At 43.8% G+C, this 25938-nt stretch overlaps 1 protein-coding gene across 2 annotated transcripts in view; it reads right to left on the bottom strand.

The window, feature by feature from the left end:
• Positions 1 to 2627: 2627 nt before the first annotated feature.
• The window catches only part of runx2a (RUNX family transcription factor 2a), a 46480-nt gene continuing 23169 nt past the window's right edge, over positions 2628 to 25938 (bottom strand). For both annotated transcript variants that reach the window (XM_076299328.1, XM_076299327.1), the window contains 4 exons: positions 22430 to 22534; positions 11738 to 11914; positions 10194 to 10355; positions 2628 to 6493 (listed from right to left, as the gene is read on the bottom strand). In XM_076299328.1, the coding sequence (XP_076155443.1) occupies positions 5997 to 6493; positions 10194 to 10355; positions 11738 to 11914; positions 22430 to 22534 (941 nt within the window). In that variant the 3' untranslated portion in view covers positions 2628 to 5996. The remainder of the gene's footprint in view (positions 6494 to 10193; positions 10356 to 11737; positions 11915 to 22429; positions 22535 to 25938) is intronic.

Below are 25938 nucleotides of genomic sequence, written 5' to 3'. Positions count from 1 at the left end.
TCTTGGCCCATGTTCTAACAGGAAGGAAGGAAGGAAGGAGAGCGAGAGAAAACAGTGTTCCACGGCTCGCTCGAGGAGACGTGTGAGATACAGACTGAAATGTAATGTCTGCTGGAGAAATGAGATCTTATTGGATTGGGAGGTGATTCTGGCTGGCTGCAGGGTTCAAATGCAGACAGTGTCAGTTGGGGAGGGAGGGGACATCTGTCCAAAGACACACGCGTGATAAAGTTCACCCAAACACTGAACATTTCACCCAACACTTCAGCTTTGCTGTCACTCTAATCTATCCCCCCCCCCCACACACACACATACTCACACACGCACACACTCGCACACACTCACACACACACACACACACACACACACACACACACACACACACACACACTCACGCACACACACACACACACACACACACACACACACACACACACATACACACAGAGAAAGAGAGAGTGCCCAGTTGAGTGAGTGCTGAGGAGAGCCATGACAGGGCCTGGACCACAATTTCTTCATTATGTTCAGACACGCTCTTTCAGGAAAGCCTAGTTTGGCTGGTTCGCTCCCATACATAGCAACTGCTTTATTAGCAGGAGGGGCCTCATGGATGGGGCAGGCTTTAAGATTTCCTGCCATGCAGATAGCACTCAGGGCAACTCTGTAACAGTGTTGTGTGCCAAAAATGTGAAGAGTCACTGACATTTAGAGAGACAATTATTGTTTCGTAATTCACTCATGGCATTCAGTTATAGTTTATGTATCAAAAATGTGTCCAGATTTCCTTCTTGTTGTAAAACTCGGTAAAAATGTCTCACAATTCACCTGTGTTCATTCATTCTAAGTCTCAACTAGGCAACTGTGAACAGCAGCCTGTCTGTGAGTGAGCCTCTACATCTGGACACATACTGTACAGCTCGTAATGGATGGAGTTCAGCTGACCTGAGAGATTGATTGGTGCGTATATCTTGTGTCATGACAAAAGACACTGGCTAGGTGCTTAACTGTGCTACTGAGGGCTTTAACATGGATACACACAATCCTCTCCCTGTGAGTTTTAGCAAAGTCTGTGAGTGGGATGTATTAGAAGGAAGATTCATACGGATTCTACTGGGTGTGCATGCGCCATATATCCAACATAAAGAACATCGATTTGTCATCAGTGTGGTTTGCATGTGCCTTGTCATTTATGCTTTGGTGTCTTATTTTTCCTGGAAGCTGATGTCTACCCTTTACTGCATTGAACACATAATTCACACACAGAGTAAACACCAGCAGAGTACTCCTGGCAACAGCTCTTTCCCATATTTCTGGAGGTGGCAACGTTAAATCTAGTGGGGGAAGAAATCATGACTTGAGACAGAGAGGGAAAGGGAAGGAAACTGCAGAATGTCTCTCTGCTGAAGCATGTTGTGAAAGCCAAGGTTCTTTGCCAGGGCGTATGAACAGACTTAGACCAGTTTCATATCTACAGTGGGATCATTGCTTTGCTGATAGCCCATTAATCAGGATTGATGCCTTAATCATCTTATAATTTTACTTTACTGCATTGATGAATAAATTATTCATCAATTTACACACAAAAGTGTGCAATTGGGCAATTGTCCAGTGATGAGTCGATTGGATTATTTTATCATTCCTGTCTATTTGTAAAAGTGTTAATGATGTAACTGACAAAATGACTGCATTATACTAACATAGGAGAACACCAAGCTTTTATAGATTCTGTAATGGTAGGATCATCCTAGTGTCAACATTGTAGGCAAACCTAACATGACAGCAGCTGCAGTGTCCTTATCCAATAGATTTGAGAATGCTGGCGTTTATTCCTATATTACTTCAGTTTATCGAAGAAGCTTTACAACTCGTACTATCTGATGCTTACCATAATTACCAGTGTACCAGATGGACCACATTCATTACCAGTGTATATAGATGGACCACCATTAATACCGTATATGGACCACATTCATTACCAGTGTATATAAATGGACCACCATTATTACCAGTGTATAAAGATGGACCACATTCATTACCAGTGTATATAGATGGACCACCATTATTACCAATGTATATAGATGGACCACATTGTGACAGCATAAAAAAAACTACTGTGCATGTGGGAGCATGCCTATGTTCCCACAGCTCTATGTTCCCAGACCCTAACCTAACCCTAACCTAACTCTAACCCTAACCTAACCCTAACCTAGAAATGTGGAAACATAGGGCTGTGGGACCATTGTGCTGTGGGAACATAGGGCTGACCCCGTGCAAGGTCATAGCTTTGGTAGTATAGAATGAGCTATGAATGAAAGAACCCCCTGGTTCTGATCAAGATTATTAATTTGGCAATAAAATGTGCCTGTCATCACTTGTCTGTCTGTGAAATGTCTTATAATCTCCCATAAAATGAACATTTACAATCGTTAACCACATTTAATGACCCATTTGTAGATAAATTAATTGTGAAAAGGCTGTAAATGAGTCCTTCCTTGCCCTCATAAACTCTGCCTTCTAGCACAGTGATATGAGACATTGTCTGGTTGGTTAATATAGGCTATACCGACTACTCAATATGGTATATACAATGTACTATACAATGCAAAAAAAGACAGTGAGATGAGACATTATAACAAAATGTCATGTTTATTCTAAAAAGACCAAATGATACAATCATTAAAAATGCTGGACAATCAATTTCTTTAGGACTGTTAGACCCTCATAACGTTGGGGAAAGGGGGAAAAGCCTTTTTTCACAATGATGTTTGAGAAGAACTAAATAACTGACAAATGACAAACAAAACAAGAACTGTACAGTATGTGCATGGAAAGCAATGCTTGTTGACTAAGGGTGATGCATATGGAACTACACTGGTTCTCTCCTTGCAGCTAGAAAACATCATGGACACAAACCATAGTCATATTGAAACATCAAGAAAACTACTCGTACTCGTAGGGGAATTAATATAACAGTACTACACTCAGAGACATATCTAGCATGATGATAAAATGATAAAGAGAAAAGATCTTCAACATATCCTGCTCAACATTTTTGTATTGGCAATTTGAGGTCCAAACGTCACATGTGTCATCTAATGTCAATGACTGCTCTGTTTTCTTTAACTGTGTTGACATGTTTCCTATACAATCACAATGATTGTCACTGGGCAATTCACTTTAAAAGTCTTTCCTCATTGTATTGTTTTTTGTTTAAAAATCCCCCTCCCCATATTAAAAAAGTTAGACAGTGCATGGGCTTGCTAAGATTGCTTGCAGCTTTGTAAACATTTTGTAAACAGATTTTCTCTTCTCACAGCCAAAGGATATCATGTTATCAAACATATGAAATGTAACAGAGCTTCAAAGCCTGGGAGAGTTGTAGAGTACTTATCATTACAATAAGCAACACAGACATAAGCTCACAAACACACAAACACAGCTATTTAGTAATACTGTCTTGAAACCATGGTTGCATGTACAGACTGTAGGAAAAAACAATCTACAATTTTCCTTTGGTTTCTTTTCAGTTTAAAGCCAGATCATTCCAATATGTCATCTGTCATATGTCATGATCGCTCCTGATATAATAGCCGAGTGTGTGAAATCAGGCCTCTGATTAGGAGGTTGCCTAATGGACTGGAAGGGGTGTGTACATTCCCCCTTAGTGCTGCCATCTAGTGTTATCATGATTATCGTATCCCCTAACCTTTAAAAAACCTCGCCAGAGGGGGCTTCCCTTTCATCCAATGGATCTTTATGCTTCATTCAACTTTAAAATGAACCTAAGCCAGTCGAGCAAAAGTAAAGACAACAAACAAACAAACAAACAAAGAACAAGTTGAAGTGCTTTTGTCCACGCAAAACAAAGAAATCAAACTCACAAGGGTTTCCTCAGCATGCTGCCTGCAGCCTTTTACATAGCATTTCAGTAAACATTTCATAAAGTACCACTTGACTTTTTTAATGTTTGTTATATAAACAGAATTCACCCCTTGACCCTTCACAGCCCAAAGTCCAAAAGACTTCAAATGGACTATGCTGGTGAGAATAAAATGAAGCTGATTTGTCCAAAGCAGGATCATCTTTGGTATCACATATCTTTATCTTTAGTTAGATTGTTTACGTGCCTGAACTTGAACACTAAAATTCTTGCACATCCATACTGTCCTGCAGACAGTGGGAAAGGTATTTGCGTACCTTAATGAGCCTGTGTTCAGTATTGTTCATAAGCAACTCCAGGTAATGAATTGAGATTTCGGCACTCCGTTGTCCCCTACCAAGCATTCTTCTCCCACAGAATGTCTAAGTGCTGATACACTTTAATCAAACTGAATTGTTTAGTCCTTGATTAAACTCACAAACAACTCAATCAGTTAACTGATCAGATCATAAACAAGTACACAAACAGAGGGCATGAAAGAAAAAAAAGCAGGACACAGCCGTAGCGACCAAACACAGCATACACTGCACAATGACTTCAAATAAAGTGAGAGTTTTCTAGTGTTTAAACGGTAAGTCTGAGGCGTCAGTGTCCGGTCTTCCAGTTTAAAGGCAGCCCAGGACATGACATGACTGAAGTGGGCACGTGAGGAGCAATCAATGCTGGTGAAACCTGAAGTGCTGGAAGGAGCAGTTTACCGCTTTACATGCATCACGCACTGGTCTGCTAAGTTATCCTACAGCAATGCACTGTATCAGTGGTGACTATACAGTAGCCTACCTACAAGCCAATTGTCAATTGTACATACACTGGGGAAAAGGCTGAGGCAACAGCTGAATAAGCATTTTTTGGTCATGTTTATAGTCACTCAAGGACATGAAAAAGAGATTCAGAATAAATTAAATTGACAGACACATACAATAACAAACTTGGACAGAGAGCGGAGGGTAGACTAGGTCTTCTCCATTCACAAAACTGCATATATTAATTTCATCATCATGGAAGAGCCATTCCTTGGTTAAGTTGGTCGTTGTTTCATTGACATGATATGCATCACTCAGTGTAGTCTCAAGGTTATTTTGAACATATATCAGGTGAGGATTAAGATCATTATCTAATGATCATTCATTATCATTATCTTATTAAAGATTAGATGATCAGACTTTGAGTTTCAAACAAACCCCATAAATAAAGTATTTCACTTGCAAACAGTCTGACATCTATTTCTCTGACCTTCATTGCTTATGTACCTCAGCATATTTGGTTATTTTACAATAAAACTGCTTTTTTAAATTACAAAAGAGAATAGGTAATTAAGTTATTATGAGAGGTTCCATATAATAACATTTATTAAGTGTCCACAAAAACCCAGTTTCATTCCAAAACATTGCATAATTTAAAGATCGCTATGGCTTATTATATTGCTTTTCAAACAGTACCATTCCTGCTACAATTTTACTTTTAAATTAAAACAATTAGAGAGAATGAGCAAAGTTACTTAATGCCGGTACTGGTGAGCATAACTTATCCTCTCTCACTTGCATAAATATCAAAGAAACAGGCATTCAGTGTGAAAAATGCAAAATAAATTTAGTTAGTACCAAAAATATACTCAGCCAATAGTCAAATAAAAAATTATATTCACGTAATAAACATTATTTACGTCAGTTCAGTAATTCAGTGACTGACTGTGCAGCTATCACTGGTTCTGCAGTGGAATGTCAGGTTTATCTATATACTGTAATGCCTTGAATGGTTCCCTTCTTTCCTCAGGGATGCATCAAAAGCTGGTACCTTTGTGGATAAATATTTGTTGAAAACAGGATTTAGAAATATATGACAACAGTGTAATAGTAAATAACACACTGATGTTTCTGCCAAGAAGAGTATTTAAAACTGAAGATTTGACACAAACGATTGTACTTCAGGGATATTCTGAACAACTTGTTGAAGCCACTTAAAGCCAAAAACGCTCTTGTTTTACTTCAAGGCAAACAGTGCTCAGTGAACAGGTCTATTATTTTTTTCCATTGCGTTCTAAAATATTTGGTGTCTCTCAATATGGCCGCCACACAGACTCATCCATCCTGCCGCTGGAGTTGAGCACTGTGGGGGAGCTGCTGTGGCTCCCGTCTGCCTCGCCTCCGTCCGTCTGGTTGGGGAGGTTGGGATTGATGAGCGAGCTACCTGTGGACGCGCTTGTGCACGGCGGGAGCATCCTGGACGGAGAGCGGTCACCCCCCGGGACCATGGAGAACTGGTAGGAGCCGGACGAGGCGCCGTAGTACAGGTAGGGAGTGCTGCTGGTCTGGAACGGCCCGGTTTGGTTCTGCGTGGAGCCCGGGTAGGGCGGAGGCAGGTAGGTGTGGTAGTGGGTGGTGGTGGACATGCCCAGGGACATGCCCGAGGTGACCGGGGTGGGCGTGTAGGTGAACGTGGCCGGGTAGTGCATCCTAGGGCTGGAGAAGCGGCTCTCGGTCAGCGAGGAGAGACCAGGGAACTGACGCTCAAACTGGCGTGGGTCAGCAGAGAATGGGCTCAGATCAGAGGTACCTGGCAGACAGAGGGAGAGAGACAGAAACAGCTTAGTATCACAGTGGAGACCCAGCAGCTAGCCCGAACTACACATTCAGAGACTTATTCAGGACATGTTAATACAATATATTCATCATGAAATGCCAGGTTCTGATCTACGTCCTCTACATTCCAAGGCACTTCATCTTTGACATTAGGGGGCGCTGTCACAACATCTTACATGAACACAAAATCACTGCACCATTTGAGTCATTCAAAGCAATGGCTTATATACTTTAATTTCTAACACTGCAAGACGTAATGGTAATGACAGCCTGTCAGGTTTGTTATTCATGCTGCAGAATACCAGGCGTCCTCTGAATTAGTTGTTGAGCAAAAATAGGTGAGTTATGAGCCTCCCTAGTGAGAGAAGGCGAGTGTTCTGTCAAGCACACTATAATTACTTAGTTAAGAATTACTGGAAAGGATTGGTCAAAGGGAGTGGGGACCAACTCATGCAGTCTCTGCTGCGATTTTTCCTGTTTAAAAGACAATCTGTCTAGAGAGACTGAATCAGAATAGGGTACAGTACATGATGTACTAGTTAAAAGGAGAAAGCACTGGAAATTCGCAGCCCTTCTGTGGAAAAATAGGTAATACAAAAGTTTCTGCACAGAATGTGACTGTGTGACAGCAGCTGAACGTTATAGATGGAAATACCACTGACTCATTATGACAATGCCTTTCCTTGATACAGCCGGACCAGTGTTTCACAAAGAGATTAGAAAATTGAGATAGAACACGACTTCTGTTCATGATATCAGCAAGACTGAATGCATCACTGAGTGTAATCTTGTGCACAGACAAATACGAGAACGTGCATATGACTAATGTGAGCATGGCTACTTGAAACCTGATTTTTTTGTGAAAGCAGCTCTTTAGTAAAGGAGGTTAAAAGTAAAGGAATGCCAAGTCATAGTAAAGGAAGGCCATCTTTGTCCTGGCCAGTTTGCATTGTTGTGATACAATCAATTGTCTATATGATGTTTTGAATATATCTTCCAGCTTGTGCGTGTTTGTGTGTGTGTGTGAGGATGCATGCATTTGTATGAATATCAAAGTACAACCCCAAAAAATCTCAGGGATAAATCGGGTGCACATATGGAAACACTTTGAGGAAAAAAACAGTTTCCATGGGATGCATAATCAGGCCCCTCAGATGTGGTTGTATGTCTCCGATTAGCCAAAGAAAAGGGGCAGTTCTGCTCTTTCAGACCTTCTGTTGGCTTTTCTAAAAATTATAAACCACTAATGGGCTGTGGCTACCAGCACACTGGGCAGGGGAGTGAGAAGAAAGAAGTGAGACTGTCCGCTCGTCCTCCTGTGGCTCTCCTCTCCACTGGCCGTCTCCTCCTCCTCTCTCTCTCTCTCTCTCTTCCTCCTCCTCCTCCTCTCCTCTCTCTCTCTCTCTCCTCATCTGCGCGTGGCATTGCTTTGCTGCTAGGCTGTTGGATGCTCTTTTGCCCCCTGATTCCCTCCACTGATCTACTCCCTCTCCCTCTCTCTCTCCCTCCCTCCCTCCCGCTCTTCCTCCCTCTCTCTCTCTCTCTCTCTGGGGTCTGCTGTCGTGCTGTGCTGTCTCCTCCCTGCCCTGTATCCCTGGTGCTGAGGTGCATTCCCTCTTATCATAAATCATGAGGCGTCCTCTTTGTCAGCACGTCTGCTGCAGCCGAGTGTTTACGGAGCCGTGAGTGGCACGTCGGCAGATGTGCGCCGGGGCCGCATGTGTGGTCAATTATGACGACGGTGTCTCTTCGCATTATCAGATCCCGGCCATCTCAGATGAAAAAGGAAGTTCTCCGTAGAAGGAGACAACAAGATAAAACAGGGCGCTCTCCTCTGTACCTATTCCAAGAGGGAGATAGAGGCTGGATGGCCTGCTCACCAGAGCCAACTGCCAAGACGCAGAGCCAAGCTATGCAAAGCGATCCTGTCATGTTGATGCAGGTGATTTTGAGGGAAACAAGCCAGATTGCAGAGGACTAGGGAACTGAGCTTAGCCTGAGCTGGCAAAGATCCATTGGTATTAAGGAAATAATCGAGCCCGAGAAGTAACTTTGAACAAACATTACATTCTGATCCATCAATTTCTTCCTTCAAGGTTTTTTTTTATTTCACCTAATCTGCATCAGAAAGACAAAGAAACTACTTTCCAGCACATGGCTAAATAAATACAGGAATAGATTTTCCTCCAATGTATTAAGCAGTGGTGCCCGCCTGTTCATTTTTTATTACTTAAGCATGGGAACATCCGGGGGGCATATTTGAGCATGACCCCCAGGCAGAGGTGGAGTGGGGCGGGCAAGGCCGGGACCATGACCCCCCCAGCCCCAGCATCTGTTGCTGGTGAGGCTACACCGGATGCCGGTGCCAGTCTGAGCTCCATTAAGGCAGCACTCAGCAAAGAATGAGGGGGGCGTTAGGACCAGGGAGGTGCGTGTGTCTCTTTGAGGGTAGAACAAAGGCTGACATCTCAGAGATGAAAGGAGGATGAAATCTAAACTAATCAAACCCAACAAGGCAGCTGGCCGCGGTTCAAATAATAAAAAAAATTGCAGGCAACGAACAGCCACACAGCCGAGAGGTAATTGAAACTTTCACGTTCGCTCTGAGCACCAAGAAAACAGTTAGGGTGGAGAGAAGGCAGGAGAGAGAGGAAAAAAGAAGAAAAAAAAAGAAAAAAGAAAACCTGGCAGAGAGTCAAACAGGTGTATCGAAGGCAAACAGGTCTATGTGTTTGTTTCAAACCAACCCTGAGTTGGGGTGGCGGTGGGGGGAGGGGATTACTTCTTTATTTAGTAAAAGGCATAGTTGTGAGGCCATCTCTCATACTGTATGTCCACAATCGCTTTCACAGAGGCATATATCTAATGCTGCCTGTGAGTCAGAAACTCAATTCTTTTTTATTGTTCCTTTTAATGCCCGTCTCAAAGACAGACTCTCACAAGTTCAAAGACCTTAACTGGAGGGATACTGGGAGTGGAGAGATATTCTTTCAGATTTTCACTCTTTCACAAAGGTGCCATTGGTTTGAAGACATTTGGCCCGAGGGCAATTTCTTCTGTGCAACGATTGCTCACAAAACGAGAGTTGAAGTGGAAAAAAGAAGGGTCTTTGATGAAGCTCCAGCGCATAGTGAGGGGGTAGAGAACGGACAGACAGACTTGAGAAAAGTTCACACGGTTAATGCAATCACTCCTCAGCTAGTTAAATCTGCTCACTCATTCTCCTTGTGAACTTGAAACTCTCAGGTATAGAGATAGATGACAGACATATATTTACCTACACACACACACACACATCCACCCACACACACACCTACTCACCCACACACATAACCCCCCCATCAAACACACACACACCTTTCACACATACACACACACACACACACACATGCACACACACCTACTCACCCACATTCATAACCCCCCCCCCCCATCACACACACACACACACACACACACACACACACACACACACACACACACACACACACCTTCCACACATACACACACACACACACACACACACACACAAACACACACACACACATTCCTAAATAACAGGAGCCTTGTCAGACACCCCAGAAGACCTAACTGCTTCGTGTAGGTCTCCGCGTCAGCTGAGACGGCGGCTCTTTGAAGCCGAGAGGTGAGAGGCGAGAGGGAGTTTCCCCTACCTGAGAGCCGTCTTGGCACATCGCTGATGGCGGGCAGGCCGGTGGCTCGGGTGGCGGACAGGGGCGTGGTAGAGTGGATAGAAGGCGAGGTCATTTGGCTCAGGTAAGGGGTGTACGGCTGCTCGTAGGACCAGGGCGGAGAGGACTGCGATTGCCTGGGGTCTGTAGGGAGAACCACACACAACCAAGTGAACAACTCCTACAGCCACTTACACAGCAAATCCTAACCTATCACAGTTTCATAGCACGTTAGCAAGTTAGCATGTTAACTTAATACAGATAAAACATTAACTTTATAAAGATAGTACGCTTATATCAGCAGATAAGGTCTTGATAGTGATTTATTCAATCAGGTTTGGAGTGCAGGAGTGTCTTGAAAAATAAATAAGACTGTGGTGTGAAGTGGTTTGGCAGAGCGACGGTCTGCACAATCCAAGTATGTCTTCTGCCTAATCATTTGCATTTATGCCGTTGACAGGGTGTTTCCATGAACAGGATTACATCTGGAGGCCTTCCAGAGAGGTGGAGTGTTCTTCCCACGAGCACAAAGTTATGCACTATTGAGCAAAAGACTGCTTTGCTGCTAATCACCCCAGACAATATTACTGTAACGTATGTTACATTGCATTTGCTAGATATGATTTGAGATTAGATATTAGATTTAATTAAAATTGCCATTTGTGCCATGAAAAGAATGACAAATGGCTGTCTAAGATGACAATGAATACATGAATGGCATAGCATGTGGACTGTGCCAAGCAAACACATACTGTCCAATAGTATTTATGCTTAGTGGACTCAAGTGATGCAGTGCAATTGTAATCACAATCTTTCCTCCTCACCCATAAAAGGTCATGTTTTTTTTGTTGTTGTTTCTACTCATCAGTATGATTAGCTAGATTCGATTGAAACAACATGCTCTCATAAGGGCAAGGCTGAGTGGAGTGGAAGTGTGTCACTATAGCATTCCTTAGCCTGCATGTTAAGTCATGAACGCTGTGGCACTGGATCAGAAGGAGCAGTCAGGTGACAGTGATAGATCAGGTAATAAGCAATTTTAGGCGAGAAATTATTACACTAACAAAAATATGTTAACCAACCAACCAGTATTTACACTTTCAGGTTGTGTTCAAATGGTGGTCAGTTGGGATGGAAATGGTCGAGGCCACATCTGGCGTCCTTCAAACGAAATGGAAAACTGAGGTTCCAACTCACAGTTCTTATAAAAGGGTTCCGATATACCAAATGTGAAGACAAGATGTGCTAACTAGTGGTAGTGTCCCAAATTGATTTATTTCCAATTGAGGTGTCCTACAGTATTCACAAACTAGAACAAAAAGGTCACCCCACCATACAGCTTATAGCAGCGGTCAGAGGTGCTGCCACACCATCCACATTTGTGGTGTTGGGAAGAGTTTCTGTAATACAGTGTATGCAAAACCATTTGGGGTATCTAAGAAGGCATGTGTCAAAAAACACACTTTATGAGTGCAACCTTTCATTCATTCATTCACACTGTCACAATTACATCGCTGTTCTCTTACCTGAGATCTGATTCTGACCCTGTGGGTTGAAGGAGTTGGCCGTGGTGTTGAGTGATGGCCGTGGACTCTGCGTTGGCACGGCGACCCTCATAGTGGTCTGTCGGAGGCGCTCTAGCTCGCTCAGGCGCTCCGAAAACAAGCCGGCCTTTGGTGGGTCCTCCAGCTTCTGTCTGTGTCCTGGGGAAAGAGAGAGAGAGAGATTGTACTTCGAACATTCTCTATGACCTCATGTTAAACCTCGTTTAAATGTTCTGCTTTGGCAATGCAGAAAATATCTGTCATGCTAATAAAGCTCACTTGAATTGAATTGAATTGATTTGAGCGAGAGAGAGAGAGAGAGAGAGAGAGAGAGAGAGCAAAGCAACATAACATCATCTGATCCTGTGATTGATATGCTATGCCATCTGTTTGCCTGAGGTAAAGATCACAGTCAGGATTTTGACAAAGAAAGTTGTTCTGATGTGGTTAATCTATGCCATGGTTAGTTTCAAAGATTAATGCTGTATCATACATTAGATTAATGCTTTATCATACATTAAAAGATTAATTCTGTATCATACATTCTTACCATAAAGTGTATAAGTATTACAAATGACAACTGTAAAACATGGAAGAATTAAAACAGTCTCTAACTGCCTGCAGCCTGAATAGAGTTGGCCTTGATGGTTTTACAGACAAAGTGTAGGTACAGCAACAGTAAAAGACACTCAATGATGAGTAACAACCCCCCCCCCCCCTCGCGACAGTCCCCCCCCCCAACACACACAGACAGAATCTGAGCCAGTCGGAAAAAGCTGTAAAAGGGAGCGATGACGCAGCATTGGTCCTGTATAGCCAAAACAAACTCAGCACATACGCGTCAACTATTTCAAATGCTCGAGCATCTTTCACTCAGAAAAAAACCTCTGCTGTTTACTGACTGCCATGAGGAAGAAGAAGAAGATGAAGAAGAAGAAGATTAAAACACATGCATGCAACTTTCTCCACCGGAGTATGACAACAAAGGATTACAGACCCATCCCTCAGAGCCGTCACGCCATGCCCACCTTTCTGTGAGACAGCCAGGACTCAGTGGGCTTTGCCCAGGGGAACGGCCGCCATACCATCCCATGGACACACTGGGCATAATCTTCTAAAAGGCCATAGGGACACACACTGGTTTAGTCTGAACGTATGTGTCAATAAAAGAGGATAATAGAAGTTAAAGAGAGACTTTGTGAGTCAAGTCCCTTTTGTCTGTTTTTTTCTGGTTCTGTCTTCTTCTCCCCCTCCCTCTCCCTTTCTCTCCACTTCTCTCTCTCTCTCTCTCTCTCTCCCTCTCTCTCTCATTGTGCTTCTCTGCCTCTGTCTCTCCTGACTCAGAGCGTGCCTGTCTGTCTAGCCCCTGGTTGGCTGCCCTGAATGGCTGTAAAGTAAATATCAAACAGAAGAAAAGAGAAACTCCTGCTGAAGCTTGGCCGGCCTCCAACTGGCAGCGCTCGAGCTAGCGCTACCTCCGATCCTGCAAAACCTGATTGTGCTTCACGGCTAAGCTGAGCAAATAACACTTTCTCAGAAGCTGGCCTTATTCAGGGACAAAATCTCTCTCTTTCTATCTCTCTCTCTCTCTCTCTCTCTCGATGTCCTTCTTTTAGAGAAAGCGGGCCTATACACACGGAGCAAGATTAATCCCAAGGTGCATTCAGCACAGAAGGCTAAATAAAAACATAGCCCACCCCCTTCCCCCATGCCATCAGCCACTGGCTTTACTGTTGAAAGGGGGAACCAGTTGAGCTCCATTTAAACTAGTTTAATGGGCTGCTGACTCTTCCTCTGGTGTGTGTATTGTGGTAAGCTTCTCGCTCACCGCAGAATTAAAAGGATCATGAACTCCACAAAGACCTTTTCTATATTCAATTAAGTTGATCTGCACATTGAGGTATTAGGGCTGTCTGGTTGATGAGGAAGAGGAGGTTGACGCCACAGAAACACGGCGCTAATGGAGGAGGCTAATTATCAGCGCCTGGAGAAGTCTGCCTGCTGTGCTCACTGGACCTGTGAGAATTGCTCGCATCCTCCAGCAGACTCTCTGAGTAAGACAGTGAGAGAGTGTGTTCATTCCCTGAGTAAGACAGCGAGAGAGTGTGTGTGTGTTCAAGACAAATGAGGCACTAGAGTCTGATAATGCTTGTGCAACAATGCTCTTGTAAACTGTGATGGCTATCAGTGAATCCAGGATGGCAGTGCCTGATATGCCATAACCCTTGGCCAGCCATGAGTAACGGCTTTGCGCATGTTGGCTTATGGAAGCTCTGGAGGGACTGAAACACTAGTCTTTATGCGTCAGTGCATATCTTATTGAAAAAAAAAAACCCACTTAGACTAAGTTCAGACACCCACATCCCCCCACCCCAGACGGTGGCGAACGTGGCTTTGATCTTCAGTTAAATTTTCAACTGAAAGTCCAGGGGGCATCTTGGCCTTGACCCTGCATGATTCATCGCTAACAATGGAAAGTCCCTGACAGTCACACTTTTATGTTACACGTGCAACAAAGGCCCATTGAGCTTCTTGTAACAATGGATAGTGATACTTTAAAAAGGGCTATGAGTTTCAAGCGCTCTGAAGTAGATGCACCTAATCATACCTCAACTTGAAGGACGGTCAGAGGTCTGCTGACACCTTAGACACAACCTGAAGCAGAGAAAATAATGAGTGCCTCGAGCACAAAATGGACAATGCAAAAAAGACGGGACCAAGCTGCTGTTAAAAAAACAAGAGACTATGAAAGCTTTGTCTTTCTCATGCAAATCTGCCGCACCACAGACTGTAAATAATCCAGCAAGGCCGTATTGCTGGCAGCGTTCCCAAGCGAATGTGAAATTGCCATCTGATAGCGCTACGACCTGCAATAACACCCTCCGCACGTTAAACACAAGCACGCTTTTAACATCAAATATCGCCTCACTGGCCGTCAGTGTGCATCAATCATCCGGTGGCGACACAGGGAATGAAACGCATGGCAGAAGAAAAGGAAACATACATCCGTCTAGATTTAATTTCTTTAATTGCTGTGGTGTGGGGAGAGCCCACTCCTCTGAAGACTGAAACAATGGATTATTTCACATGGCAGCTATGCACTGGGAGCCTGTGAAATTATCAGCAAGAGAGAGAGAGAGAGAGAGAGAGAGAGAGAGAGACAGACAAAGAGAGAGAGAGAGGGAGGAAGGGAGAAGAGGGAGAGAGAGAAGGAGAGAGGGAAAGAAAGAGACAGACAGAGAGAGAGAGAGAGGGGAGAGAGGGAGAGAGAGGGAGGGGAAAGAATGGACTGAAAGATAGAACAAGAGACTTGGGGCAGGCCAAGAGACAGTCTGCACTAACTATCTTACTATAAGCGGGGGCTAAAGCGTAGAAGTTTAAGACAGGGAGCAAACGAGACACATAGAGAAAAAGAGAGAGGGAAAGAGAGAGTGAATGAGGGAGAGAAGGAGAGGGAGTAACAGCAGCCAGCCAAGCTGCACTGGCCCATGGCCAGAAGCCTGTGTGGTCTGCGTGTTCCAGGCCTCAGGAAGCGAAGCAGGCCAAGAGAGGGCACACACGCTAGCAGGGCTCTTTTTAAATCGACGGGTTGTCTTCAGGAGTCAGACATAATGCAGCATTGCTAAACAAACATGGAAAAAAACACTTCCCCCATAAGAATTAGTTTTTTATATTTTGAAAAATGAGGAGAAATTAATTTCATAGCAAAATGAACAAACAAAAAGACCCTGACAACTTAATCAGAAACCTAATATGAACCTTGTCAAACTGACTGCATGAACGGATGAGTTTCTACAACGGTACAAAAATTTTGCTTACTGAGCTCATGCCATAAATTGCTTTAGTCCAAAAGTTGATTCTAGCTTACCGAGAGCACATATCAGTGTAAGTCTAGCAAGTGTTTTTGAAGTACTGCAGATATTTATTGCAGGGATTCAAGCCAAGGATCTTCCTCATGGGACAAACATCCCACATGAGCTTTAAGCCTCCTGTCAGATATATTCGGGTGAACTGCTAAAGATTTCACTACCTCTACGTGCGCCATGCAAGTGAGCCGGTGAAATATTCTCGCACATGAATATGTATTGTACAATTCCTACATTGTGCGGGACGGAAAATAAGGCTTTGCTTCGGTGGTGTCCAGTGAACTCACTGGGGGCCAACAGACTATGGCTTTGCACTGGAAAAGACAAGGTGTATTTTACCCTACTGTACGGCTTGGACTGAGGCTGTCAGCCTCCTGTCGTTGATACAAAGCTCACAGTTTCTCACTTGCCAACAGCAACAGTAACATACTTTTCTTTAAAACTGGCGTTCTGCTCTCAGAGGTGCACAAGGGAAAGGAAAGTACAACCAGATATTCTGCACAAATGAGCTAGTCCTGAGTGGTGTTTATTTTCTATGGACTGCTCTTTCTTTTGTCTGCTAGTCCAACTTCATGTGCGCCTACCTGTCAGGACATGCTCCGAATGTTCAAAGGCAGAGGTGGCTATTGAAATTTACGGTGAAATAATTCTCCGAAAATTAGGGGCTTAAGTTACTGGCTAGTCTACATAAACGGTCTCAAAATGTAATGACTCCGCTCGCGATTTAAAAGATTACTTGTAAGAAAACAACAAGCATAAAAAAGTCAGCAGGGAAGAGAAACACCTGAATAGAAAAGGGATTTGTCATGTTCAGAGGCCGCTCCATGAAATGTGGGTTTGCTGAACACTTTTAATATCGTTCCTTTGAACCGGAGGACAAAAGAACGAGAGGAAATAAAGCAAACGAGTGGAGACGGAGCGAATGGGAAAGAGAGGTGGGAGGAAAGACTCCAGGAGTGAAGAGTGCCCCCACTGACGTCATTTACCAGCCTCTGTAAGCTGACAAACACAGAGGTGAAGCTTTGAAGACTGTCTGGCTACTGCTTTATTGGAGCCCTGCGCCAGACAATAGTGCTTTTCCAGCCGTCTGACTGGCAGTCAAAACAGATTTAGGAATAAGCTTGGAAAATTAAGTGCCTTTGCAAAAAAAAATAAACATGTAGGTGTATTGGGTGTGTATGTGATCTGAATTATTTAAACAACCTAAGCACAAATCCTTCGCAACTACATGATGGGCCTTTGGATGAACAACACCACACTGGAAGTGGGTGAGGACAAATGCTAACAAAAGAGCAACATCACGAGATGTAATTGCTTGTGAAAGACTGGCTCGTGGTAGCGCCGTGGTGATAAATGGCAACATCTTTTACTTCCAGTGACTCTGGACATGTCACTTTATCAGATCCTGCTGTCACGAGGAGACAAGCCCAACATTCTCTCCATTCTACCGAGATTCAATGTCATCTGAAGCCCCCCCACCACCTACACCCACTCTCTCTCTGTCTCTCTCTCTCTCACACACACACACACACACACACACTGGAAGCACACATCCAAACTGGATCTCTGCCTCTCACTCCTCTCAGAGTGTCTTGATCCAAACCAAGTGGATGGAGCCAGCCAACATTCCATAAACAGTTTTCTGATTGGCTTCATATGCGTCGTTATGTGTGTTACAGCGCAGTGACAATAGGCGACAGTATTTCTTTCGCCTGCTCATAAAAAGAGCCACATTTCATGTGTGGATCCCTTATAATTAACAGATTCCATTTCCTCTGAAAGTTACGAAAACATCTGCCATCGCTGTCCATCAGGGTGCCGAGAATAAGCGCCAGATCCGCCGATATCCGCTTCGATCTGAGCTTGGGTGGCTTACTCTGAAATTTTAAAGCGCTCTCAAGCAAAAACACCAAGGTAGCCCTGCTCACATTAAACAGTCGGGCACAGTGATAGAAACAACAGTGGGTCCTCTATAAATGGTCTCCTGGTCCAACCATCCCCACCCAGCCTATTAGCCAAATGACTTTTAATAACCAGCTGGGGCCTCCTCTAAGCCCGCCGCACCAGATAATTACAGTCCCCTCTCTGACGCCAGGCGCTGTGTGCTCAGCACACCACACTCTAACCCAGGCCTGCGCAGGGAGGGCTCGCAACACACACGCCACTCATGGACCAAAACTTGTCAAACGCAGAAAATGGGGAGGGGAGGAGAGGGGGTAGGAGGGGGGGTCGTATTTCAGTACGATTCTTTTTTTTTTCTTCTTCTTCTGTTTTTGGGTCTCTAAACAATGTGGCTATTACATGCATAACACAGCAAATATTTTTTTTCCAAAAAACATAACTTTTCTAAAAATTTTCTAATTCCTAAATTTCAGATGTGATCAATATCAAACCCCTTACACAGACAATTGCCATACTAGTGGAGCCGGACTTGTCCAAGTTGGTTGGTTTTGCCATCTGTGCCAGCTAGCATTCTACTCCCTCCAGGAAGCACTGAATACAGAAGCATTTGCCAACTTCCATTGTGCCTTGTCTCTCCTCATGTTAAGATTATAGTGACAGGCTTTGGTGGCATGATCCAAACAAACAGAGCATTCGCCATTCAGTGGCATGAGTGCTGACACCGCCGTTCCTGTCTGACTTATCTGCTCAGGCTGTCTGTGAACAAAAGCAATTTTGCTCTGCCCTCCTCCTCAGTGTTGGCAAATGAGCTTAAATATTTATACACATTACCCCATAGTCCTCCAGTGGGAAACAGAGACAGCGCATGGTGATATGGGGATTCAATTAACAAAATATTTTGAGAACAACCCAGGACTCCAGTCAATGACTTCCAGATTGGCAAAGTATTAGCTTTACACAATACTTTCAAAAGTTTTCTGTCTTTTTTTATAGCATTTATGTATGTAATGCTAGTAAATATTTGGAGCTTAAGAGTTCTAATAGTTGGACTCCCCTCTATTTTCACTGACTACTTATTCGTTGGAATAAACAAGGATTCCAACCTTCAGAACTGAGCCTCTATGTATGATGGCTTTTGCTGCTGCAAACCTGAGCCACACAAGGAGTCTTTTCTTCCAAATTGGCCAAAAATGAGCTGTAATACAACAGTATGTCTCCATTTAAGATGCAGCTTAGCTTTGTCAGTGATGCCCAAATAAGAATCTGATAGACACATTTACATAATAGATTTTTAAAGATGAACTGATGTCCAAACTAATGTACTTAACTCATTATGCAGTTTCCCCCTTTCCAGTAAATACTTTGAATAAATACAAAACAATGGGGCACTGTTTAGCACTTCTGATGAACCAGTGATCCAGACATTTAATTTTTGTCTGTCTCCCTACCCCCCCCCCCTCCTCCTCTGTCTCTCTCTTTCTCTTTCTCTCTCTCTCTCTCTCTTTCTGAGTTCCGGACCGGAGGAATGCATAAACAGGCAGGCAGAGGCAGCTTCGCATCAGACTAACAGGAGGTTGCACAACACTAGATGCCTCTGCATGTGTCATTTCCTGCTTGGCCACCTGCCTGCGTCCTAGCAACTGCATGTTTGAGAAAGAGAAGAGAGAGGGGTAGAGAGAGACAGGAGAGAAAGAGAGGGGAGAGAGAGAGAGGCGAGAAAGAGAGAGAAGGGGGGAGATAGAGAGAGAGGAGAAAAAGAGAGAGAAGGGGGGAGAGAGAGGGGGACGACAGAATGAGAAAGAGGTGAATGCCAAAAGAGAAGATGGAGAGAGGTAGATAGGGAATGATAGAAATGGCTGAAATATATAGCCTCTTTGCAGCCAAGATATTGAGACACCAAGTTCTGGTTCAGCGTTGCCTAACACGTGGATGTAGCATGATGCCACGGCTGCATTCAATACATCAGCCTGCTCTGCACAGCCCTCATGGAGGCGAAGGCCTTTACTCCAACTCAACTAAAACAAGCAAACAAGGGCAGCTTCTAGGGTAGCTAAAGAAATGACTACTGACAGCCGACTACTGACAAATGCTACTTGACAAGTTGTGTGTGTTGATCTTTGTTTTAACTGTCTTAACTCTGTCTTGTGTGTACACACGCAGGCGTGCTATTCTCCAGCAGGAGATGAATCAAAATTATTAAAGACTTTAATAAACTTGCCTCAAGCATGCATATTCACACACACACACACACACACACACACACACACACACACACACACACAAAACAGACACCGACACACACACACTCACGCACAGATGCACACGCACAGTTGTGTGACAAGTCTAATGTTTACAGTCATGGAAAAGATGTTTGGAAGTTGTCTACTGGTATTTCCAGTAAAAATACAGGCATCAGAAGGAGACTCAGGATCAAAGGGCTGAATGCCGGAGCCCTGGGAGAGGCCACAGGGCAACTTTAATCCCGTAATGAATGATGATGACGATGAGAATGATCACACACTGGTATAAAGCAGCTCCAAATGTCTACTGCCAGATGTGTTAATGGAGAGAAGAAGTGTGTGTGTGTGTGTGTGTGTGTGTGTGTGTGTGTGTGTGTGTGTGTGTGTGTGTGAGGACCATTGTTTGTGACGTGACAGCACTAACTTTGAGCCTTGAATTTAAAAATGTACTGGATAAAGAAAATATACATATGCAAATGTTATTGTGTGTGTGTGTGTGTGTGTGTTTGTGTGTGTGTGTGTGTGTGTTTTCATGAACAGAGGCACATCTCGCAACAGCTGTGTGCCAGACTTGTTGCACTGAATAGTTCTCTTCTTTTTGCACACCAGTTGATGCTTCCACAGACTAGTCAGATTTACTATATTGCCCAATATTGCAGTCTTCACATAAAATGTGTGTGTGTGTGTGTGTGTGTGTGTGTGTGTGTGTGTGTGTGTGTGTGTGTGTGTGGTTGTATATAACATGGTATCAACTCACAAATAACTCCTGACATCATGCACCACAATGATGACATCCAAGAGAATGATCTGCACTCAAAAAAGGAAGCGGTCAGTTTCCTTTGCATATTTCATGACAGAGCAGTTCAGGGTCGAGAATGACATCAGAGATCGGCCTCCGAGCTGAAAGCCTGTTGACCATGTCTGTCACTTTATACAACCTGCTGTTGTACTGAAGCTTCACTGAAGTTCCATTTCAGCATTAATTCTAACTTCTACTCCGCATGTGACACTCATACTATTCCATCCATTGTGTGTTATTCATAATGCTCATCTTACAGTGATATTTACCACATAGTGAATACAATAAAATATCTAATGAGATCATCATTAAAGGAAATACAATGATCACCATTAAAGGAAATTAATCAGTGAATGACTTGATAATCTGAAAAAGCATATGAGAACAATGACACCACTCACTACAATCAGACTACTACAAGTCTACTATCAGACTACTACAAGTTTACTATCAGAAAGTGCAGAAATGTAGTACCCTACATTACAACACAACCAGAGTGAAAGACAGTTTGATGTGTGCAGATTCATGTGTTGTACATTTTTTAGCCTATAATAGTAAGGTCAATACTTACTGCAGACTCTAAAATATTATATGGTCTTTGTTCCCTGCTGTGCCACATCAAAGATGTCTGTGGCAGCCTACGGGTTTTTGTGTCTTATGAGGCCCTGGTGTGAAGACTGAAATTTGGACCTAAACTTTCTTTTTTTGTGAAAATGGAGCCACATATTTTATGTATGACTTGGACCTGGTCACATAGGAGGTACCCTGCATATGCAAGTCAGAGGATTAATTGTGATGACAGTCTACATTTTCATAATTACAGGATAACTATAACTATGGGATAGATTTGCCATCTAAAATTTCTCCAAGTGAGAAAAATAAGCTGACTTTTCCATAAGGGAATTGCTTTGCTATGGGAAAATTCTTTTTTAAAAAATGTCTCACTCTGTCTCTATAGAAAACAAGACGACTATTGTGCAGCGAAGGTCTCATAATCTGCATTATTAAATATAGCCTCCCCTGAGTTTCACACTAAATCTGCATTTGGTTGCTGCGCCCCTGGGCCTCCAGTTCCTCCCTAGGAGAAGTCGGGCCAGACAACTTGGCAGCCTCTCACTTGAAGCCAAGATGTGACATTTTTGCGAATTCTCTGTCAGCTCTCACAGCGCCCACCCCAGTGTAGATTTGGCACACACACGGGCCTGCTCTCACAAAACCCCGGTATCATGGTTTCAGTGGGTGAAATCGAAGCGTGTGAGCATGCTAGCGAATGAGAGAGCGAGACAAAAAAGCTAAGCTCCGGGGTGGGGTGGTCAGGGGTCACTGCGGCCTGGCCGCTGGTCACCGTGGTGACGCTCTCCGTGGGACACGGACACAGAGATGCTGATACAGTAAACATTTTCGCAAGGCGAGAGGGCTGGACACACGTGTTTGTGTTTGCCCCTCACTTGAAATCAAGTGCCTTCTTTCTCGCTCACACAAAAGGCATCTTTGTGCGTTCGGGGGCCATGCCGAATCCATCTTTAAAAAGCCGGACCCTAACACAATCCATGCACTGGTCCATCCATCATCCGCTCCTCCCCCGGCCCTCCGCCACACTCACGGCAGCGCCAGCCCCTTCATCCCACCTTCTGGATGGAGATGAGATGGAGGGGGTGGGGGGGTTTGGGGGGGGGGGGTGGTTTGCGGCACGCCAGCTACAACGACAACTAGTCAGACAGCATCATTCATCTCGCACACGGCATTTGGATCCGTGCACCTCTTTGTGCTGGCTAATCATTATCACATGACGGTAGGCTTTCTCTCTCTCTCTCTCTCTCTCTCTCTCTCTCTCTCTCTTTCTCTCTCGGTCGGAGGGGGTACTCACGTCTAGGCTCCCGCGGGCCGTCCACGGTGACCTTTATGGCTCGGTGGTAAGTGGCCACTTGGGGTGGGTTCGTGAATACTGTGATTGTCAGCGTGAAGCTCTTGCCTGCAAAACACACAAAAAAGAGGTTCAAGCACCATTAGTCGTGTGCACAATGCCACACATTCAGTGTTGGCCACCCATTTGCGCTGCGCCTTGTGGTGATAGTGCTGACAGTGGGCTTTGAGCAGAGTTGGCCGGGGAGTTAATGGCTAGAAAAGAAAGGCCAACAATAGTCGATTGTGGCGATGGGGGCAAAATGACACTTACATGGTTAACACTGTATAATTGATAAGTTTGAGCAAGTTCACTAGCCTTTGTCATCTGCATCTCTGGGTTAATGAATGCAACATTGAAAAGTGAAGTCATTTTCATACAGTGCCTTCAAAGTGTGTAACACTCATCTCATGGTGTAATGTAACACTGTATCATTTCATGATTTGGGAGCGGAAATAAGGTGTCAGGGACAGAAGAAATATGTTATAATATTGACATAAATCAAGAGACAGAGGAAACGTGACTTGTGTATGGCAGGCTGCTGTAATGTGGACTAATGGTAATTTCTACCAGGCTGTATACTCATACACAAGCGTGGAGACACGCTAATGTGCCTCTGTGTGTGTGTGTGTGCCGCCCAGCAGAGAAGTGTAGCAAAGCTACAGTCCCCATGGCCTCATGGTGTAGAAATCAGTGGGAGGGGTGAGAAGGCAAACACGTCTGTGTTGACTTCTGCCTCTCTCTCCCCCTCTCTCTTTCATTCTCTCTTGCTTTCTCTAGCCTCGCACGACCTTTTCATGTAGTGAGAGTTTCTTTTTTATTATTCTGAGGAAGACCACTGCTTATAGGAAAAAAAAAAAGAAAAAAAAAAAACTCTGACTAGCCCAGCTTGTCAAAGTGGTGAACTCAGCAGCAACAGTAATCTGTAAAGTATGCCGTGAAGTCAGGCATGGCACGCTCTCTGGCCTGCAATCTGCTGCAGAGACAGGAAGAGGTGGGTGGAAAAAGATGGGTGACTTAATAAAGCTGCTAGCCACACTTGGCGTCATGTGTCTTGCAGGATGCTTGCCTTCTAATACTGCTTCGATTATGCTGCTACTGCTGCACTCTTTTGGCTCATGGTCTAAGAACGGTGATAGAACTGTGTTTGCCATTATCAGACTCTCTGATCCAGTTCTGTGCCCTATCTGACTCAATCTGAATTCAGGAAACACATATTTTCTAATCATGTGCAAATTTGCCAGATTTTGACTATCCCAGACTGCAAACGATACATGTGACAGCATTTGGACGTACAGACATGCCTTTACTGGAAGGGTGATGTAATGTGTTTGAAATAGACAGTTACAGCACAAAAAGCTTTGAGCTGAAAATGATTAATCAGATTTGTAGCTTTTCTTGAGGTGTGGTCGGATTTAAAGGTTTTGTAGTAGCATGAGGTGATCAACATTAGGTCAAAGATTTATTTATTTTAGATTTACTGTCAAGATCAGATTTACATGATGATGATTACTTTTGTTGTTTGCACAGTGTGTTTTGTAAAATACACAAAATCAACCTACGATATAAACTGTAATAGTAAGTGTAATAGCAACACTTAGCAACAAAATAGCAACAGAAGGTTCTTTTATTTAAAAGGATGCTTGATTGATATGTTTCTAATCTCCACTGTTTGATAAAACAAATAAACAAACATAAATAAACTATTTGAGTAATTCGCATGCTGCCTCCAACTATTTCTCAATTGACCAACACATATTCAAACATCATGATCTCTAAACAAAGGTGAATGTGAGAGGGACAGTGTGAGACAGGATGTGTGCGTGTGTGTAAGTGTGTGTGTGTGTGTGTTTCTGTGTCTCGGTGTGTGGGTCATGGCATTTGTGTTCCTGATTTGTTTACATGGCTAATTTATATCTCATTCTAATCAGCCTCCCTCCCTGCATGCAGTATTGTTTCCCATGTTCAATAACGTATGCTCTGCTATCTGCTGTGTGACTTCCTCCCACAGATCTTCTGACACAGGAGAAACTCAAGCCTGTAAAGGTGTGGGACTCATGCGGGCCTTAAAGCCTTCACTCTGGGAGAAGATAACACTTACACATGCAGTCTGTGTGTAAGACGGTGACTGTGTGTGTGTGTGTGTGTGTGTGTGTGTTTGGAGTGGTGTTTGTTTGTGCATGAGTGTGTGTGAAGGTGTGTTTGAGAAAGAGAAAGAATTTGTGTGCAAGTGTGTGAATTAAATATAGTACATGTGTGTATGTGTGTTAAAGATGCATTGTGCATCTCTCTCTCTCTCTCTCTCTGTGTGTGTGTGTGTGTGTGTGTGTGTGTGTGTGTTTGCTTTTGCAAGCGTGACAGGAAAGCGAGTAAGAGGGTGAGCACTATAATTCTCTATGTATATGACCATGTATTTTTGTGTGTACAAAAATGGATTGGTATGTGTGTGTGTGTGTATGTGTGTGCGTGTGTGTGGGGGGGGGGGGTCACTGCTCTGTGTGTCTGTGTGTGTGTGGGGGGTTACAGAGAAAAGTGTTTGGAAACATGTTAGCTGTTGTCAATGCTGCCAGAGCAAACATTAAGAATACTGGAGGCCTGGTGTTAAGAACACAACACCCCCCCCCCCCCCCCGACAGATGACTGATTTATTTTTGAGCAGTCCCTTGAATGAGGGGGAGCAACAAAAAAAAAACTCAGAAAAAGTCTCATTTCTAATTGCTTCATCAAGGGCTCCGGCTTCATCATGCGTTTGCGTAAATTGTTTTAAACTTCAAAACCAAACACCTTCTCCTGTTTATCTATCGTAATCGATTCAAGAGGCCCTTCTGGAGTTACTTTGCTGTGTGCTGTGTGTCGAACTCCACTTTGAGGGGTCTGTAGAAGGTATGGAGGCAAGTCTAGACTACGCACACTTTGCTTGCCCTGCCTCTAGCTTCAGTGAGCCCGGCTGCCTGTCCTCTTCAAAGGCCTACGTCTTCAATGAGGCTCTTCCGACAGGATCACAGGGCTCATGTAGATGCATTTTTTCTTTTTTTCCCTTCATTTTTTTTTTTTGGAGAAGGGGATGGGGGGCATAATTGCTCCCATATCAAAAGCAGCATTCATCCACACATGACCAGGCTGCAAGCACAGCACTGTATCCACTGTAGTCCATTCACAGTCAACACAATCCTGACCGGGCAATAACGCACGGTCCATCTTACACCGAATGATGAACCCTGTTCTGATTATATGTAATTATTTGAGTATGTGTGCATACTTATACAATATCTGTGTGTGCAGACACATATCTGTTTCTTTTTTGCAGCAGTAGCAATTTGAAGCTCAGAACAAAAATTCTGTTAGCGATGGAACACACCCTTCGGCTTTCTTCATTCTGCTGAAGGGAGGCGCAAGAATTCTACTCAAAGACAAACTCTCCTCACTTGGGCCCAAAGCTGCTAAAAGACACAACCCTTTTGTTTGTTTTCAGC

The sequence above is a fragment of the Alosa pseudoharengus genome, unplaced genomic scaffold (genome assembly GCF_046254945.1).
Source record: "Alosa pseudoharengus isolate Yale_2024_CS ecotype anadromous, Long Island Sound unplaced genomic scaffold, YU_APseudo_1.1 YU_APseudo_1.1_scf_22, whole genome shotgun sequence".
NCBI classification, from domain to species: domain Eukaryota; kingdom Metazoa; phylum Chordata; class Actinopteri; order Clupeiformes; family Clupeidae; genus Alosa; species Alosa pseudoharengus.
The sequence above is the reverse complement of the archived record's forward strand: the minus strand, read 5'-3'. Positions and strand labels throughout refer to the sequence as shown.